Source organism: Odocoileus virginianus, unplaced genomic scaffold (genome assembly GCF_023699985.2).
Source record: "Odocoileus virginianus isolate 20LAN1187 ecotype Illinois unplaced genomic scaffold, Ovbor_1.2 Unplaced_Scaffold_26, whole genome shotgun sequence".
NCBI lineage: Eukaryota > Metazoa > Chordata > Mammalia > Artiodactyla > Cervidae > Odocoileus > Odocoileus virginianus.
In genome coordinates this window covers 478,464-499,523 of record NW_027224288.1, presented here as the reverse complement: position 1 = coordinate 499,523, position 21,060 = coordinate 478,464, and the positions used below count along the sequence as shown (strand labels likewise).

The 21,060-nt window shown below is 35.8% G+C and overlaps 1 protein-coding gene and 1 long non-coding RNA gene across 2 annotated transcripts in view; one reads left to right on the top strand and one right to left on the bottom strand.

Annotated features, from left to right (window-relative positions):
- The window catches only part of LOC110147418 (potassium channel subfamily T member 2), a 237,532-nt gene that overhangs the window by 32,141 nt on the left and 184,331 nt on the right, over positions 1-21,060 (bottom strand). The window contains exon 9 of the mRNA XM_070463093.1: positions 182-362. Within this exon, the coding sequence (XP_070319194.1) occupies positions 182-362 (181 nt within the window). The remainder of the gene's footprint in view (positions 1-181; positions 363-21,060) is intronic.
- Positions 10,664-12,183, top strand: LOC139033646 (uncharacterized). The gene is made up of 2 exons (XR_011486172.1): positions 10,664-10,737; positions 11,800-12,183. It is a non-coding gene; the product is annotated as an uncharacterized lncRNA (long non-coding RNA).

Here is a 21,060-nt window from a genome sequence, read left to right as displayed (position 1 = left end):
ACTCATGTTTCTAATATAATTTTAAAAGGCATTTTGGAGACAATTTTAATAACTGACTAGATGGTATAAGAGCATGTGTTAATATAGTTAATAAGTCACCCTGCATTTCTGATTAAATGTGGAAGATTTGATTTCATAAGACTTTGCATGTTTCTATAAAATTTAACATGGTGGTGTTTACCTGGATAGGGAGAACCACAAGAGCAACACAGATCATGGCAACCACAAAAAGCTTGGATGACCACGTTTCTGGAGTGACATCCCCAAAGCCCACAGTAGAAAATGTCACGATGCAGAAATAAAGGGAGTCGAAGAGATTCAGCTTCTTTCCTATCCGTTCCAGATGTTGGATTCCACAGATGCTAAAAAAACAAAGGTGCGTTACAGTTAAAACTTTCAAAACAGCCACATTACTTCTCATCATTCTTCTGAAAGCCAAAGCACACTTCCTAAAGCCAGTTGGTAGCTGGGATTGTATATGGTTCAACACTGTTCTTCAAGAAAATATTTTTAAGTTTTTTCTTACATTGAAGAGAAATAGTCTTATTTTATTTGTAGCCAAAATTTATAGCCCCAAATCACAAAGCATGTTTGAATAGTATATAAAATGAATAGACGGAATTTCATGGGTGATTACACAAACATTTTTTGAATGCATGCCAAAGAAACATAGACACCAGAATCCACTAGATGTACTACCCATCAAAATAGCAATAGTCAATAGTCTTCTTTTTTAACAGAGATACATTTTTCAGTTATATATGTGTGGTATAGATATATGTGTATATATTTCATGTATGTGTGTTTCACAGTCATCCCTCTCTATCCCCAAGGGGTTGGTTCCAGGTCCCCCGGGGGGACACAGAAGGTATAATGACATAGTCATTCTAGTCACTTATATGACATAGTATTTGCATATAACTTATGCACATCCTCATGTATACTTTAAATTATCTCTAGATTACTTATAATACATAATACCATACAAATGCTATAAAATTTGTTGTAAATAATTTGCAAATGCTATGCAAATAGTTGCAAGTATGCAGCAATTTCAACTTTTGGTTTTTGGAATGTCCCAGAAATTTCTTCCCTAATATTTTCAATCTGTGATTGGTTGAATCCACAAATGTGGGAACTTGGAATACAGAGGGACCACTGTATACAAGAAAGGCTTGAGGAGTTAACATTGTAAGATGACTCTCAAAAGGAGTCTTTAGGTACATCAATAATCTGTACAAAACTATTGGTGGTTTGAAAGTAAGGGAGAAGCTAGAAATGTTACAAGTTTTTCCCAAAATAGAATTGCTAAAATAGCGTTAGAAAGAGTACTGCTACTAGCTAAAAAAAAAAAAAAGGAGGCTATGAAACATGCATATATGTGCAATGTCAGAGAGGAATGAGATTTACAACATAAAAAAATCACCAATAAAATAAGAAGGAATCTAGTACTGATGCATGTTAAAATATGATAAGTCATAGAAAGATGCTGAGTGAAAGAAGTCACATGTAAAAGACTATATACTGTATAATTGTGTTTTCATGAAATGTTCAGAAAAGACACAGAAAGCATATTAATGGTTGCTTGGAAGTAATGGTGGGAATAAGATGATGAAAATGTTCTAAAACTAGACTTGTGGTGATGACTGTAGAAATTTGTAAATATATTAACATGGTTGTATTCTACACTTAACATGAATGAATTTTATGGCATGTAAATTATACCTCTCTAAAGCAGTCAAAGGAAATCACTGTATACTTCTAGATTTTCCTTCCAACTCCTATGCAGAACAAGCACAGATGGCTTGATTATGATGACCAAGAAGATGTGCTATTCAATGTTTAAACTACAGAAATTCCTTGTCCAGCCTTTTAAGATATCTTTACATTTTTATTCTTTACATTTCCAACAGTTTATACTCAGCCCATGAGCCAGAGTTGGCCTATGACAACATGGGTCAGGCCATGTTATTTCTTACTTAAACCCCTGAAACAGGGGTTTAAACTAAACTCTAATGACCCAGGGGTTTAAACTAAACTCTAATGACCTTTCATTTGTCTCTAGCCTAGTCCTGCATCTGACCCCTCCCTGTGCCTTTCAGACTAGGTTTCTCTAGTTTTCCAGTGGTTTAACTAGCTTTCTCCCTGTGGTTTGCTCTGTCCAGCTACACTGGCATTCTTGCTTTCTGACCAACATGACAGGCATCACCCAGATTCAGGGTCTTGTCATGGACGACTCTCTCTGGCTAGAACATATTGCCCAGGTATTTCATGGATATTTCCTCATATCCTTCAAGTCTTTACTTCTAACCTGACCATCATATATACTCCTTGTCTTTCTTACTGTGCTTCATTAAAAAAAAAAAAAATCGTTTTAGTCATTTGTTGGGTTTGATGCCAATTGTCCATAAACCTCTGTAAGAATACAGTCTATTAGGGCAGAGTCATGTGCTTTCTTCACTCACCTTGCCTGAACACCTATATTAGTCCCAAGAACATAATGATGTTCACTAATAATTCCTGAATGAATGACAGTCTGAATGTAAAATATATTTCTTTCTGTTGCCTACATTTAAATGACCAAGCTCTTTAGCTTGTTAAGATATAAACTAAGTACAATTCATTAAAGAAAAAGCACACAAATGTATTTATCTGACCATTGCCTTAATGGTGGAAGCTAATATAACTTAGGAGCAAGGCTAAACACATCTTTCTGAAAAGAATCAAGTGACTTTCCCACCACCTTCTGAAATATTCAAGTTCTTATAAACAAGTAAATTAGGTTTTATTCTACTCAGTAATTTACTTTTGCAACTCCAGCATTTGTTCAGTTAATATTGCTTAACATGATAAATACAAAATTTGGAAATTTGAAGTGCACTGACTTATTGAAACACATTCCATTTGGGTAATATGCAAGCAAATTGCATAATTAAAAATTTATAAATTAAATTGGCTATATTTCATTATTTCTAATCAAAAGCTTTTCTTGAAATCCCATTCAGGTCACTGTTAGTGAACTTTGCATGCATTAATACTAAGTCAAGTCAATCAGGTTACTCATATAACCGTCATAATAACAAAAGTATCCAGCTTATCTTTTATAGAAGAAACAAATTACTCTCAAATATTAGAGAGAGATTTGCCTACAAAACACTGTAATCTTAACTTTGTTTTGGAATTCACTTTCACATTAAGTTCTGAAAATAGCTATTTCCCTTATGTTCTGTAATATTTATATAAAAAATCATATTATTTGAAGGGTAGAAATAGTTTAGAAGGGGATTTTGCAGAATTTGAGCTAACAATTTCAGAGTTAGGATCTTCATATTATTTAAGCAAAAGGTCTTTCAAATCTCTTCTAGAATTATCAAAATTAGATTTAAAAAGTACTTTGAAATTACTTATTGCATGTTTTTATTTTACAAAAGTAAATACTAATACATGGGGAAGTTTAACAAAAAGGCAGGGGTCAGGAGCAAAGACAGTCTAATCACATTATATGGACACAGAATCACTGTCTGATACAAGCTCTAGAGCACCTATATGCAACATGTGGAGAATGTTAAGAGTATCTGACAACTTATTACATACTATTTTGGTTATAGGCAATGTTTTAAAGAAATATGAAAACTTATAATACTCTTCTATTACTTACTTCTCATATTACTCTACAAACAAAAATATTTTTATATTCACATAGATTACTATCTAAACAATAATTCAACTACTTTTGTTGAGGGAATGAATTCAAAAGGGAACCTTCAGGACAGGTAGATACATAGACAGTTTACTGTTACTTTATTATATAATTCTTGATGTTAAGACAGTTTTTAAGCTTTGAAATACCCTTTTATTGCATTATGCATAAACATTAATATTTCACTTATATGTTAGCTCTTTTTCCTAGCACTGTGAATGCTACAATGTGCTACATAAGGATTTGAAGCTATTCAGTGACTATAATCCATTTTAATATAGATAGCTATCTTATTTCATTCACAGATGTCTTTTGAGCCATTATTAAATGAAAACTGCCTCTTCTCCCTCATCATAATTGATGAATTTCAGTTAACTATTATTTTGTGTGTGTACCCAGAAGTGATTTTAATGATGGGCTCAGATTTTGTGATAAAGTAAATCCAAGAATGTGCTTAAATATAGCACATTCATAATTGAAATATCCTATTTTGTCTCCTTATAAAAGAGATACATCTTTTCCATTAGTCAAAGCCTGAGTTAAACTACTTAAATTATGTCCTGAATTGAAAATAGAAGTAGGACGATCGTAGCTGGTGGATAATAGTAAACATTCATTTACTTTCAAATTTTCTAGTGATCAAATTTAATGCTTTGTGACTGGGCCTTAATATTTAAGACACTTAAAGACACTTAAGACATCTCACTTAAATGCTTGATTTTAGTGGATATCTAACTCTAGCCAAATTTTTGTTTTTTATCCCATGCATACATGCTAAGTCTCTTCACTCATGTGGAACTCTTTGTGACCCTATAGCTTGTAGCCTGCCAGTCTCCTCTGTCTATGGGATTCTCCAAGAATACTGGAGTTGGTTGCCATGCTGTCTTGCGGGGGAATCATCCCAACCCAGGGATCGAACCCAGGTCTCCTGTATTGGCAGTCGGGTCCTTTACCACTAGGACAACCTGAGAAGCCCTTATTATCACGTATTCCCTGCTGAAACATTTGAAATTAAATAAATTGCTCCAATTTAAGATATAAAAATAAACCAATATCACATCATGTTCTATTTGCCTTTTTGTTTAGTTAATATGCATACAAGTTACTCAGATTCATTTGTACTGAGTGACTGAAATGGAAAGCTGCAAATGAATATAATTTTCTTACAATTTCTCTACTAAAAAAATACCTATCAATTTTTAATTTAAACATGATTTCTATAAAACCAGTTAAGTTCTATAACATTTTACTCAAATGTTTCATAATAGAAAAAAGGTGACCTATATTGTAAAAATAAGTCATGTTCATTCATAAATATATATTTATCGATGGTTTACTAGTGCCAGGTATGTGCTCTATGTTAGACATGCAGATCCATGACACCTTAGTCTACACAAAAAATGTTTCTAAAATCTAAAATGAATGGTTTGACCTCAACTTTATAACCCTATTACTACTGGCTATCATAAAGTAATAATCAAACATTTATTCATAACTTGATCAATACTAACTTAGGAAAACTACTTAAGCTTTTTAAATTTCATACTCCTCAACTAAAAAGGCAGATGTAATAATATCAACTTCTTCCTTTGGTTATTCCGAGAATTAAGTGAGCTAATGTTCTGTGAAATGCCTGACACATAAACTTCAATAAATTCATAAGTAATTCTGTTAATATATGACAGCCCAGGGATAAAAGAAAAAGAAGCACAAAAAAAAAAACCTCAAGTATAACGATCCAGTAAATCCACAAAAGTGTTAAAAAGCCCTCTCCACTTGTGAGAAGTGTAAATGTACTATTAACAAAAGAGTCAGGGACAGTGGAGAAAGAGAAAACAGCCTGCCTGTTCTCTTTGCGGTGGATGTGCTAACAGAACTGTCAGCAGCAGAAAGTCACTCATAGATTAATGAGTCGCTGGAACCTTGTGCAGTCTTCTCTCCACCCTGTAACTCTTACCTAGGACGGGAAGTAAAAACATGGAGAAACAAAGAGGGCTCCAAAAAACGAGTTAGGCAACTTGCAAGGTAAACCTTTAATCTTTATTTAGAAAGATAGCCATGCTGATATCAGCTGACCTTTGGAGGGTTCACTGTCGTCATTTACAGAAACTGACAACCAATTCTTGGCAATGCAGGAAGGGAAAAAAAAAAGATTACACTTTATTTCTAGGTCAAACTGTCAATATCAGGTTAGCGACTTGTTTTTAAAAAGCACTACTTATCACTGAGATTGCTTAAATAAAAGAACTATTGTAATTATATAAAGACTGTATAATGTATATTATATATGTATCTATTTATAAAATTCACTGACTTAGGTAACTACTAAGTGTATCATTATATGGCAATATGTTAAGATTTAAATATTAAAATCATAATATTTTGAAAAATACAATTTTCTCTTTTTATATTATTTTACACATTAACTCACATTCACTGCTATCATTTAAATAGACATTTAATTTTCTATAACTTACGAATTTTCTATCTCATGAAGATTAACTATACCTAGTTTTTGAAACTCAATTCATTTTGAGAAGCAAATAATTCTTGCCATACACATATTTATGTGTTTTTCATAATTTTGGTCAATATTCACAATATTGAGCTTAAACTGGAATTTCAAAAATCCTTCACATAGTTATTTCTGCCTTAATGCAATTTAGTTTTATATGAATATTGATTTGTGACACTATTTTCAAGATCACTGTCACAGAATAAAAACTTTTGAGGAATTTTATAGTATGGACTTTGACAAATTTTGCTTTGTTTTTTGAAGTAAGTGGACATGCATCTAAACTATGCAGAGTAGAGGACAAAATGCCAACTAATCAAATATGTGTTAAATACTCAGAACTTGATTACTACCTTCTCAAGTGGTTCAGTGGTAAAGAATCTGCCAGCAACGCAGGAGATGCGGGTTCAACCCCTGGGTAAAGAAGATTCCCCTGGAGAAGGAAATGGCAACCCACTCCAGTATTCTTGCCTGGGAAATTCCATGGACAGAGAACCTATCAGGCTACACACACTCTATGGGGTTGCAAAAGAGTCTGACTACACTTAGCAACTAAACAACAAAAACAACAACACGCACGAGAAAGAGAGAAATGTCCTTGAGATTTCGTATCATTCAATACTTCCATAATCAATAAGGATAAAGACTGACTGCATGACTAGAACCATATGAAAACCAAACAAAACATTGTATTGCATATCCAATATTTGTTGCTTTTCAATATGACTTGTAGACATCAAGGAATAAAGGCAACAGATAACGAAGGCATAAGAAAAGAAATAGGGAAAATTCTGCAGGAGGAGAGGAATATAAACATTTTATTTTTGGATATATTGAATGCATCTCTCCTGTAAGATATTATGTCCAATGCATTACAATAACTTACATTATTGACATATGCCTATAGTAAGTCATACCTACACTCCTTGGGTAAACCTTACCTGATGGTATTTTTTGTACAGTTCTATTTTCAATTCCAAAAAACAATAATATGCAATTATTACAAGGCAAGTAATAAAGACACGCATGAGAAATTAGTATCATTCTACTCTTTTCTATCCTTAAGGTAGTAATATTTAGTATTTGTCCTTTTGCTTATTTGGTATTTTATTTTGCTGTTGTCCTTAATGTAAATGTACTGTGATTGGAGTTTGGCAATTCATTACTATAGGATTTTTTTTTCCATTTATTTTTATTAGTTGGAGGCTAATTACTTTACAATATTGTAGTGTTTTTGCCATACATTGACATGAATCAGCCATGGATTTACATGTATTCCCCATCCCGATCCCCCCTCCCACCTCCCTCTCTACCCTATCCCTCTGGGTCTTCCCATAGGATTTTTATATCTATCTTTTTAAAGTTCTCTTAGGCTACACTCTTGTATCTCAACACACGCTCCTTGAAAAGCCAAGTTGGCTGTACATGTGAACCAGACACAGCGGTCTGCAGTCAAATATATTTGGTAACTCTGAATTAAGCATATTTTATTTAGTAAAGGATTTTTCAGGTTCCTTTAATGAGTACATATTGATTGCAAATCTCTGAGAATAGATTAACAAAATATATCTGCTAAATTTCTTGCTTTTGAGAGAGCATCTCAAAGTATTAGGGTTTTATGAACTAAAATATGAGAACATCAACTTAATAGTTTGTGCTCTGAGTATTTTAGAATAACTGCTTAACTTAATCATTAAATGATGTGGATAACTTTTTATCTTTGTCCATGTCCTGAATTACATCACCCTGGACTTACTGTTACAGTAAGTCTTGAAGAAATGTAACAATGAAACTATCAGCTCCTGGAGATTTTTTACTTTTCTTTTTTCCCCTGTCTTTTTAATTGAGATCAAAAGACATAATTTTAAAATGCAACATTTTAAAGGTGCTCCATATCTACCCTTAATCTCAATTTAATATTACTTAAAAATCCATGAACGTGAAACTCGCTCAGTCATGTCCAACTCTTTGTGACTCCCTGGACTATACAGTCCATGGAATTCTCCAGGCCAGAATACTGGAGTGGGTAGCCTTTCTCTTCTCCAGGGAATCTTCCCAACCCAGGGATTGAACCCAGGTCTGCCACATCACAGGCAGATTCTTTACCAGCTAAGCTACTAGGGAAGCCCTTCTTAAAATCCATACATATGTACTTTAGAATGATCCACCATTCCTTCCACAGACTCGCAAGAATAAATATGCCTCACATATAATGCTTTGGTCTTTACTGACTTCCTACAGTTTATAAATACAGGTCCACAGCAGCCAAACCGAGCACTATATATACAAAGAAGAGCCCTCTCTTCCTGCTCACAAAGAAGTTAAAAGAGTAGGACAAAGTTTTCATAAGCACTGCAATTATTTAAATGTGGATCACCAAATTGAGCATGTCATGTGAAAAGGAAGACTCCAAATTTTATCTCATTGAAAATTATAAATTCTGCATTTTTGTTAACTGAAATATTGTTAAATTTTACTCAGGATAATTATAAAGAAATAATTTAAACATGCATGCAAAAAATCATATTCACATCAATTTAAAAAGGATTAGGCTCCATTTTACACTAAATATACAAACCATAATGCCAAACATTTAATTTCTAATTACCCTTAGAAAAAAACTGACTAATATAAACTTTATTTCTTAAGTCTCACTTTTACTAAATATTCCTCCATTTAGAAAAGCTAACATCTTAATTTACATAATTTAAAGTATACTTGCTTCCTCTTTCACTCACTTAATGAAAGAAGGATTACCAGCCTACGAGTTAGAAACTACGTAAGGCTGTGCACTACACCAACCACGACAGAATGACAAATGTTCTTTCTTACATTAAATACCTCAATTAAAGATTCCACATTGTCCATTATCTGTCTTATAGAATATATTTCTTTTAATGAGTTTACATTAAATTTCCATTTATTACATTTTCTCTCCTTTCATCATTAATGACCAAAACAGAATAAAAGCATCAGCTCAACAATCTTTGTAAATTACTCATAGACTCATAAGCCTATAGGCCATTATCAGTACATTTATGTGTGTGTATATATTATATACATACGTCCTCTGGAGAAGGCTGTGGCAACCCACTCCAGTAATCTTGCCTGGAAAATTCCATGGACAGAGGAGTTTGGCAGGCTATAGTCCACAGGGTGGCAAACACTAGAACATGATTGAAGCAACGGAGCACACACATATGCACATACATACATGTAGGGTTTTTTAAATCATGTAGTATTTTGTTCTGTTTCTCAGGTTATACGCTGAGCATGTACTCATATTCATCCATAACTATTTATTAAAAATGGGTACTGTGTGTCAATGTAAAATATATTTTCTACTATAAATAGTGAATAAAGGAAACAGAGAAATGAGGCAGTGGGATGAGAAAGATGATTAAACAGATTGAACCAGGTGAAACCAAAGAGATGACATCATTATGGCTTATGGTTATAGGTAATAAATGACATAGTATAGAGAAGACTCCTGTAAAATCAGAATGATGTTTTCTTGGAAATCTCATTTTAGGAGACTTCAAAATTCAGAGATTAAACTCTTACTGGAAAAAAAAGGGGAACTGTATCCCCAGCAGGAAGCTATCAAAATTATGTTCATATTTTTTAAACAAAATAACACGAATAAGAGAGCAAATAAAGACAACATGGTGCTTAATCATCTTATATTCTTATTAATTCAGTGAAAGCATTTTTTTTGTTTCTTACTCTTTGCTTTCTGGAAAGCTCTCAGGGTTTTTCTCTCCTGAAGCTTCAATAAAGTGCTTGTAATTTTATTTCCACTGTATTGTAGATCATATTCACGTGAGAAGTGTTTACCTTTATTTATTAGTTCTCCTATTTAGTGAGTTCAAATTCTGGGAGACAGTGAGGGACAGGGAGCCTGGCATGCTGCAGTCTATGGGGTTGAGAAAAGTCAGACACAATTTGGCAACTGAATGGCAACGACAACTCACTTAGGCCCAGTTTCAGGTACTGGGGGAGACGATGGTACAGAAAACCTGCAAGAATACTTCCTTCCTGGGAGTTTCAGTGCAGTGGAAGAGACAGAAAGTGATGACTAATATAAAAATATATAAATAACATAGGAGACCCTCTAGTGTTAAGATTTCCTGTAACATTGGTATTCAACCTAATCAGGTGAGTCAGGTTCAATGAAAAAGTGATGTTTACATTAACACAAAAAGGTGAGTATGACTTTGGCCTGCAGAGAAGGCAGAAAATTTTAGGAAGGGGGGTCTAGTCTGGTAGACAAAGCAGTGGGGTGAAAAAGCATGATTTCTGAGCAAAGATCAAGGATGTGAGATAAGAAAAAATATGTATATATGGGGGAAATTCCGCTGGTGCAGGAAATTGAGAACACCATAAGAAGTTCCCTATTCAGCCCACAGCACATGGGAAATCTTTAACAAGAATTAAGCAAGTGGTGACACAATCATATTTGTATTTCCCAACCAACGATCGCTCAGGTAGTCACGAGATGAATGGCTTGCAGTGGAACCAGGTAACTCATCCGTAAGCCTGCTCCCAAACGGAAGTCATAACACTTTAAATGAGTGAGAGATGACTTGAGAGGAACAGAAGTAGGAAGAATTGCAGGATATTTAGGAGGCAAATCTATGGGATTTTAAAAAATCAGGTACTGTGTGACATGAGAAAAGGAGGTGTTAAGAATGATTCCACTGAATGATCTAAAAAATGGACAGTGGCTGCTATTTCAAAGTTATGGCCAATTTGGGGGAAGAAACCACATAAATTTGTTTTTAGGCATATTTAGTTTGAGGAATCTAAGAGAAAATGGCACAGAAACAGTTAACTACAAAAGGTATAACTGTATAATTAAAAACCATAGAAACTGGCCTAAGACAATTTGTCTGGTCACAGTTACTAAGTTCTTCCTGGTGCACATTTGTAACCTCCGGTGAAAAGAAGAGAAGGTGGGGTGTCATAATGCCTCTCTAACTACCCTGCTGCCAGTCATGACATAGCAAGAGCAAGTCGCAGACTAAATTTTGCCACACAAACCACTCACAAATCCCTGTTCTGAAAGATCCAAGAGATCTGTTCTCTTATCTTTCTGTGCATAGTAACAAATACACTAAAAGAAAGACTCATAACAAGAAAAAACTGAAAATGTACAAAGGGCAATTTCTGCTAATGGTCTTGTGGGATCAGGTGACAAATGCTCAAGGGAGAAACAAACCCTTTGAAAGGGTCTCCAGACCTAAGGCACCATTTCCCTAAAGGGTCAGGCTGCTACGTTCAACAAATTCTTGCAGTCCAGATATGCAGGGTTAGAAATAACCAAATAATACTTTCTTGCCAACTACGTGGCTAGAAAACAATTTAATTCCTTTTATGTTAATTTGTAAATATAATTTGATAATCATCAGATATTGATGATCGAAACTGGTGATACCTGATAATGGGTCCCTGATGAGAATTCTTCACAGACTTAATAGCCATCCTTAGATTTTTACTGTGTCTGGACACATGCTATGCTGTGGTTTATATGAGATGTTTATGGGATTACAGAAAATATAACTAAAATATGATATATTCCTAGATGAAAAATGAAATGAAAAATGAAATGAAAGGACCAAGGACTGGCTACTGAGACAACACATCATTTAATGAAATGCTACAGTAAAGGACAAAGACATAAAAGAATGTGTATATCTGTGAACACATCTATGGGGTGTGTGTGTGTGTGTTCCACATGCCCAATGCATGCTCATAACTCTCATGGATGTGTAAATTCTTCTTCATGTACCTTTTTGTGACTTTAAAATGGCGATATGTTAAATGATGTTTAATGTTAGAATATTGAAAATATGAAAGCCAGTGACTTACACCAGCTTTTGGAGTCTTACTGTGATTTCAGAGATCCCTCCTAAATTGATAGTTGCTCCTTTTCCAGTAATAGAAGTCAATAGTTCTAAAGATCATATTCCCTTTTGACCTCTTTTTTAAGTCTTAAATTAAAAAACAAAACAAAACAAAAAGTTTAATATCCATTCTTCTTTCCTCTTGATTTACACTTTTTCTTCCTAACCATGTTTACTTAAAAAAAAAAAAAAAAAAGTATTCTTGATAGGAAAAGCTTTGTGATCAAGTCATGAACAGTTCAAAATAACTTCTACTGGTTGCAAGAAAGATAAAATAGAATCTTGCAGTAAAACCTCAACCGTGAAAAACATCACTATAGGGCAGTCTGGCTACATGATAGCCTTTAGAGGAAGGCAAATACGGGAAGATAAAGTTGGTGTGGTAAGACAGGACAAATTATAAACTGCTTTATACACAACACCAAAGAATTTATACTAAAGACTCTGAAGACACAAAAGGAGAAATTTAAGCAAGAGAATGAATAATGTGATCAAATTGAGTAGTGTTGAGGTCATTAATAAAAGTCTGCTGATACCCTGAGTCGTTATTCCTTCCAAGAAGCAACTGAACTTACACTAGACTCTCAGCCTCCAGACTGACAAATCACCCTTAAGACATTGTCCACGCAAATCACCAGAGTTCCAACTCCGAGCAGAGGAAATCATGGGTGTACCAAAGCTACTAAATTCAGTCCTAAAGCATTTTCTAGGTTGTGAACTCTTGCCTGCAACTTACTTTTCTTGCTTGATTAAAAAAAATATTATCTTATTCAGTTCTCAAAAATGAAGCTTATGACAATAAAATATTAGCTTACACACCTTTTAATTCCTACTATGTATTTAAAGATAGATTCATAAAACATAATATATATATCCAGATTCTTTTCAGAAAATAATTGATTTACAATGCATTTCAATTTTACTATCAAGAAGTTAGTAAGTAAACACTAGTTTATATGTTTCTGCACATAGGTAATAGGGTCAAATACATATCTGTTAATTTAGGCCAATTTATACTCATTTAATGTGTTCCCCCAGGAATATCTTGCTAATAGTTTTTGTCACATAACAAGATTAAACCAAAATAATCAGTCATTAGTCAACAGTCTCTGGATATCAAGTAAGGCACAAATTAAGGCTTATACTATCTGAAGTGATCCAAACTTAATAGTCACTAAAACTAAAAGAAAACATAGACCTTAAACATTACTTCACACAGTAAAGACTGGGAAATTCTCTCATAGCAAAAGTGGCTCTTATTTTTATGTAATGATGTACTTGAATCCCGTATTTTATTTATTTATTTATTAAGTCCAGTATTTTAAATGTAATATTATTATCATGTTATTAACAGAAAAGTTTTGTCATAGTGATAACACTTTTACATTCACAATATTAAATCTCTGCTTAAAAGAAATTGAAAAATTTCCCCTAAGAGATAGCAATCTGTTGTATGTGTTTCATAGAGTATAATATTCAGAAAACTCTAATACACAAATATTACCATATGTGAGTCAGAATACCCTTGAAAAGTATCTGACGGGTTCATCTAAGCATTCAACTAACTGATGGTTACTTATTGATTGTAAGTTAACAATAAATATATCAGTTATCTATGTAGAATGGTGTCCTAGGTAAATAATTATTTTTCTCTTTCACTGGAAATGACAACTGTTTTCCTTATCGATCATATTTGTTCAAAGAACAGTTTCAGGAGGTCAATGACACATTCTAAACTAAAGAAATTTACTGGAAACATAATTTGCATTAGCACAGTTTGCTCCTATGGCTTCAATTAAAAAAAAAAAAAAACAATTTGTATGACCTTTCCCATATCAGATTGTTTATGCTCAAAGATTAAACTAGGAATTAATATTGCAATTAAGGTGTGTGCATGCTAAGTCGCTTCAGCGTGTCTGATTCTTTGTGACCCTATGGACTGTAGCCCACCAGGCTCCTCCACCCATGGGATTCTCCAGGCAAGAATACTGGAATTGGTTGCCATGCCCTCCTCCAGGGGATCTTCTCAACCTAGGGATTGAACCTGCATCTCTTGAGTTTCCTGCATTGGCAGGTGGGTTCTTTACCAGTAGCAATTAAGGTATTACCATTCAAGGAAATCGTTGATTTTGTATCTTTTGACATCCAAAAAAAAAGTTCACTAAGCAAAATGATAACACTTTTAGGGTAGAGCATATACAATAAATATGACATTTCTTTTCATTAGTACTCATGAAGAGGCCAATTCAGCTCAAAATTTTACTTAGGACACATTATCCTAATTCCTTTTATCCTAATTCTTAGCAATTATGAATGTCACAGAACAGTATAACTTCAATGTTCTTGCTGGGGAAGTTCTGGAACATACAGGGTACCCTGGCACACTGGTTTGAAAACAACTTGTCCCATCCATGTCTTTTTCTCCAGAGGCAGCATTTCAGTGAGGAAACAATTCAACCTTTGACCAAGGGTATCTACCCTTTTAAGAGGGAACACCAGTAATATAATTAAGTTTCTCTTCCCCTCTCCCAACTCTGTAGAAATCAAATAAAACAAGCCTGCTCTAAGAAAACTGTGAAATTAGACATGCTTTGTTTGAGAGAATAATCAGATTGGACACCAGTTGTCTCAAAGTATTTTGCTAACTTAAATTGTAGGTTCTAAATCCTTCCTATACCAAAAGGCAACCAAATTTACAATCTAGTGAACTAAAGAACTAATAAATTACTTAGCTGCTTAATTAACTAAGTGAATGTCCAAATAAGATGAAATTTGGCTAAGCTATGCTATCTTTCGTGAGTGATAAATGTGTCTACAATATCTTCCACTTAGGTCCTGCAAAGAGAAAAAGATTCATGTAACATCAGTCATTTTACAACAATCTGTCTTTTAACCACCTGCAATGTAAACATCTAGAACATTCTGATTCACATTTTAAGTAGTTGTGGCAAGGTGTAAAACAAAGTCTAGGAGAATAATCTATAAAGTGTCCTTTAGTGTTTGTATCTTTAGATATGATTGAACTTAAAATCAGTTTTATATTTTATATTTTCAAGTTGTTTATCCCAGATTCACTGTATAAACAGCGTGTACAACCTATTTTATTTTCAATTTATTTATTTTTAAATTAATTTTTATTGGAGTATAGTTTCTTTACAATGTTGTGTTAGTTTTTGCTGCACAGCAGATTGAGCCAGCTGTACATAAACAAATCTCCCCTCTGTTCTGGATTTCCTTCCTGTTCTGTCACCACAGAGCGCTGAGAGTTCACTCAGACGTACAGAAGATTCTCGCCGGGTGCCTGTTTCACACACAGCATCTGCAGCGTATGTTAGTCAATCCCAATCTTCTCACTCGTCCTGCCCGTGCTTACCTCCCCTGATGTCCACACGTGTGTTCTCTCCCTCCGTATCACCATTTCTGCTTTGCCAATAGATCATCTATTCCATGTTTCTAGATTCCACATATATGCATTCATTCAGTTCAGTTCAGTTGCTCAGTCCTATCCGACGCTTTGCGACCCCATGAACTTCAGCACACCAGGCCTCCCTGTCCATCACCAACTCCCGGAGCCCACCCAAACTCATGTCCATTGAGTCGGTGATGCCATTCAACCATCTCATCCTCTGTCGTCCCCTTCTCCTCCTGCCCTCAGTCTTTCCCAGCATCAGGGTCTTTTCAAATGAGTCAGCTCTTCGCATCAGGTGGCCAAAATACTGGGATTTCAGCTTCAATTAATGTGCATTAATACATATTAATAACTGTTTTTCTCTTTCTGACTTACTTCACTCTGTCTCTCAGTCTCTAGGTTCATCCATCTCACTGCAACTGACTCAATTTTGTTCCTTTTATGGCTTAGTAACATTCCATTGTTTTCATATATACAGGCTGCATCTTCTTTACCCTTTCCTCTGTGGATGGACACTCAGGCTCCTCTATGTCCTGGTTATTGTATATAGTGCTTCAGTGAACATTGGGGTGCATGTGGCCTTTTGAATTATGGTATAAAATATAAAACTCTTAGAGAAAAACAGAGGTAGAACAGTCTTTGATATAAATCACAGCGAGATCTTTCTTGACCCACTTCCATAACCCATTTTATATGAGTAAAGGAAATAATTCTAATTTCTGATAAAGGCAAATGACTGAAAATAACAGAAGTCTAGTGCAATGCAGAACCACTGGTGGCGGATGGTACAGCAGAGTTGTCAGGACTTTTGACTGAGTTGTTAAGAAAGTTTCCATTAAGGATTTAACTTATGATCTGAGATCTTAAGGATGACAAAAGCTAAGTGGAGATTACACAAGACAAAGATAACACTGTTTAGAAAACTCAAGTCAGGAATCATCATAATATCAAAAGCAGTGGTATGGCAGCCCCGTGGTTCAAGGGAAATATAGTAAAGTTGAGGTCAAAGAGGCGGGCATGGCCAGACCATGGAAAGCCTCATAATTACTTTTCTTTCCTGTTGTGATCCAAGTGCATTGAGTGGTGAGGGCGGGGGTGGGGGGGGGGGGTGGGGGGGTGGGGGGGGTGGGGGGGTGGGGGGGTGGGGGGGGTGGGGGAGTGGGGGGAGAATAACAGAATAACAGCTCAGTCGTTCAGTCGTGTCCGACTCTTTTCGATCCCATAGACTGCAGCACACCAGGCTTCCTTGTGTTTCAGCATAAAACTAATAAAAATAAAAGTATCTAAAAAAAAGAAAATTCCTACTTATTTTACCTGTATATATCGTAACATATACCTTTTATTTTTATGTTTAACTTTTTAAAATTTCAAGTTTAAAAAAAAAAGTTTCAGGAATTATTTTGAATTATAATCAATTTGATGGAAGGGTATGCATATATACTCAAAAAGGTTAACATGCTCCCATAGATCAAAAATAATCATGGAAAATGATTATATTAGTCTCAAAAGCTTCCAGACATGGAACAATGGACTGGTTCAAAATTGGGAAAGGAGTACGTCAAAGCTGGATACTGTCACCCTGTATATTTAATTTATATGCAAAGTATATCATGTGAAATGCCAGAGTGGAAGAAGCACAAGCTAAAATCAAGATTGCCAGGAGAAATATCAACAACAGATATGCAGATGACTCAATCCTTACATCAGAAAGCAAAGAGGAACTAAAAAGCCTCTTGATGAAATTTAAAGAGGACAGTGAAAAAGCGGCTTAAAACCCAACATTTTAAAAAATTAAGATCATGGGATCTAGTGAAATCAGTTCCGTCCCTCAATCCTGTCCTACTCCTACCCCCATGGAGCATGCCAGGCTTTCATGTCCAGCACCAACTCCTGGAGCTTGCTTAAACTCATGTCAATTGAGTCAGTGATGCCATCCAACCATCTCATCCTCTGTCATCCACTTCTCCTGCTGCCTTCAATCTTTTCCAACATCAGGGTCTTTTCTTTCTTTCTTTTTTTAAAATTTATTTTAATTGGAGGCTAATTACTTTACAATATTGTGGTGGTTTTTGCCATACATTGATATGAATCAGCCACGGGTGTACATGTGTACCCCATTCCGAACCCCCTTCCCACCTCCCTCCCCATCCCACCCCTCTGGGTTGTCCCAGTGCACCAGCTTTGAGTGCCCTGTTTCATGCATCAAACTTGGACTGGTGATCTATTTCACATATGGTAATATACATGTTTCAATGCTATTCTCTCAAATCATCCCACCCAAGCCTCCTTCCACAGAGTCCAAAAGTCTGTTCGTTATATCTGTGTCTCTTTTGCTGTCTTGCATATAGGGTCATCATTACCATCTTTCTAAATTCCATATATATATGTTCATATATTCGGTGTCTTTCTTTCTGACTTACTCTACTTTGTATAGTAGGCTCCAGTTTCATTCACCTCATTAGAACTGATTCAAATGTGTTCTTTTTAATAGCTGAGTAATATTCCATTGTGTGTATGTACCACTACACTGGTATCCATTCATCTGTCAATGGACATCTAGGTTGCTTCCATGTCCTAGCTATTGTAAATAGTGCTGCATGAACACTGGAGTACATGTGTCTCTTTCAATTCTGGTTTCCTTGGTGTGTATGCCCAGCAGTGGGATTGCTGGGTTCTATGGCAGTTCTATTTCCAATTTTTCAAGGGATCTCCACACTGTTCCCCATAGTGGCTGTGCTAGTTTGCATTCCCACATCAGGGTCTTTTTAATCAGCCAGTTCTTTCACATCAGATGGCCAAAGTATTGGAGTTTCAGCTTCAGCATCAGTCCTTCCAATGAACATTCAGGACTGATTTCCTTTAGGATGGACTGGTTGGATCTCCTTGCAGTCCAAGGGACTCTCAAGAGTCTTCTCCAACGCCATAATTCAAAAGGATCAATTCTTCAGTACTCACCTTTCCTTATGGTCCAGCTCTCATGACTACTGAAAAAACCATAGCTTTGAATAGAGGGACCTTTGTCAGCAAAGTAATGTCTCTGCTTTTTAATACACTGTCTAGGTTTGTCATTGCTTTTCTTCCAAGGAGCAAGCATCTTTTAATTTCATGGCTGCAGTCACTGTCTGCAGTGATTTTGGAGCCCCCAAAAATAAAGTCTCTCACTGCTTCCATTGTTTCCTGCTGGGAGCCAGCACACGAGATCCCACCCATGACAAGGTCATGAGGAGAAGACCTGACAAGCAAGGCAGATCAGGACTTCAGGGATTTCGAAAAGCTGCCCCAGGCGCTCACCTTAAAGATGATCTCTGTCTTTCTGATGCTTGCTATATTAGACTACTCCCTAATTTCTGTGACACAGGCAGAAGGCCTTCCCCGATCTCTCTCCAAACAGAATCAACTTAGAACTTTAATCAATATGTCCCCCGGACGGCGGTATCCTATAAGATTATCCAGGATGAAAGGAGTGTTTCAATTTAGACCCCTTTGCTGGCATTCTAGCCTGCTTGGCAAATGCGTACTAATGTACATGACTGCTCACAACACCTTAATCATAAACAGCATAAAGAACCTGATCACACAAAAGGCCCTAATAGGTACAGAGCCCTTCGGGGGTGAGGAAGCCCTATTAGAGAACATAAAAATATTATTCTAAAAGTGGTTATAGTTAAAGATTTAGAAAAATAAGAGTTTAGAATTGTTAATTTTAACCAGGAATGCTAAACAGGGGCTGCCTCACAGGAGCTGCAGAGTCTTTGTGTGGTAAACCTTTTAGATAAATTTAACTGACAACTTCTGCAAAAGGACTGACCTTTGTGTTCATTAAAGAATAGATTACGGAAAACAGCTTTGCATTCACCTAGGTCATAAAATGTCAATAGGCCCCAAGGCCAGAAGATAATGTACAAGACTCTCACAAAGAAGTATGCAGAAAACACCCTGGTTTCGTGAAGGACAAGCTGATGTAATATTAAACTATCTTCCCCTTAAAAATGTACTAACTTAGAATATAAAAGCTACGGTAAAAAATAAAGATTTGCCAGACTCTGCTGCACCCCCCGTCTGGTCTCTCTCTCTCTTTCTCTCTCTCTCCCTCGCAGACTTGGCCCCATCAAGGCTGGTCTCACGTGTCTTCTCTCGCCGACGCCATTCATCCTGAGGGTACCCCTGGATCCTGCCAAGGCTGGACCCCGGCAGTTTCCCCATCTATTTGCCATGAAGTGATGGAGCCAGACACCATGATCTTCATTTTTTGAATGTTGAGTTTTAAGCCAGCTTTTTCACTCTTCTCTTTCACTTTCATCAAGAAGTTCTTTAGTTCCTCTTTGCTTTCTGCTGTAAGGGTGGTGTCATCTGCATATCTGACATAATTGATATTTCTCCCCACAATCTTGATTTCAGCTTGTGCTTCATCCAGCCAGACATTTTACATGATGTACTCTGTATATAAGTTAAATAAGCAAGGTGACAATATACAGCCTTGACGTATTCCTTTCCCAATTTTGAACCAGTCCATTGTTCCATGTCTGGTTCTAACTGTTTCTTCTTGACCTGCATACAGATTTCTCAGGAGGCAGATAAGGTGGTCTTGTGTTTTCATCTCTTTAAGAAATTTCCACAGTTTGTTGTGATCCATACAGTCAAAGATTTACCATGTCAATGAAACAAAAGTAGACTTTTTTTTTTTTTTGCCTTGCTTAGTTTTTTGGAATTCTCTTGTTTTTTCTATGATCCAACATATGTTGGCAATTTGCTCTCTGGTTACTCTGCCTTTTCTAAATCCAGCTTGAATACCTGGAAATTCTCAATTCACCTACTGTCGAAGCCTAGGTTGGAGAATTTTGAGCACTACTTTGCTAGCATGTGAGATGAGTGCAATTGTGTGGTAGTTTGAACATTCTTTGGCATTGCCTTTCTTTGGGATTGGAATGAAAACTGACCTTTTCCAGTCCTGTGGCCACTGCTGAGTTTTCCAAATTTGCTGGTATATTGAGTGCAGCACTTTAACAGCATCATCTTTTAGGATTTGAAATAGCTCAACTGGAATTCCATCACCTCCACTAGCTTTGTTTGTAGTGATGCTCATAAGGCCCGTTTGACTTCACAGTCAGGATATGAGTGATCACACCATTGTGGCTATCTGGGTCATGAAGATCTTTTTTGTATAGTTCTTCTGTGTATTTTGCCACCTCTTCTTAATATCTTCTGCTTCTGTTAGGTCCATACCATTTCTGTCCTTTATTGTGCCCATCTTTGCATGAAATGTTCCCTTGGTATCTCTGATTTTCTTGAAGAGATCTCTAGACTTTCTTATTCTATTGTTTTCCTCTATTTTTTGCATTGATCACTGAGGAAGACTTTCTTATCTCTCCTTGCTATTCTTTGGAATTCTGCTCTCAGAAGGATATATCTTTCCTTCTCTCCTTTGCCTTTCGCTTGTCTTCTTTTCTCAGCTATTTATAAGTCCTCCTCAGACAATCATCTGCCTTTTGCATTTCTTTTTCTTGAAGATGGTTTTGAGCACAGCCTTCTC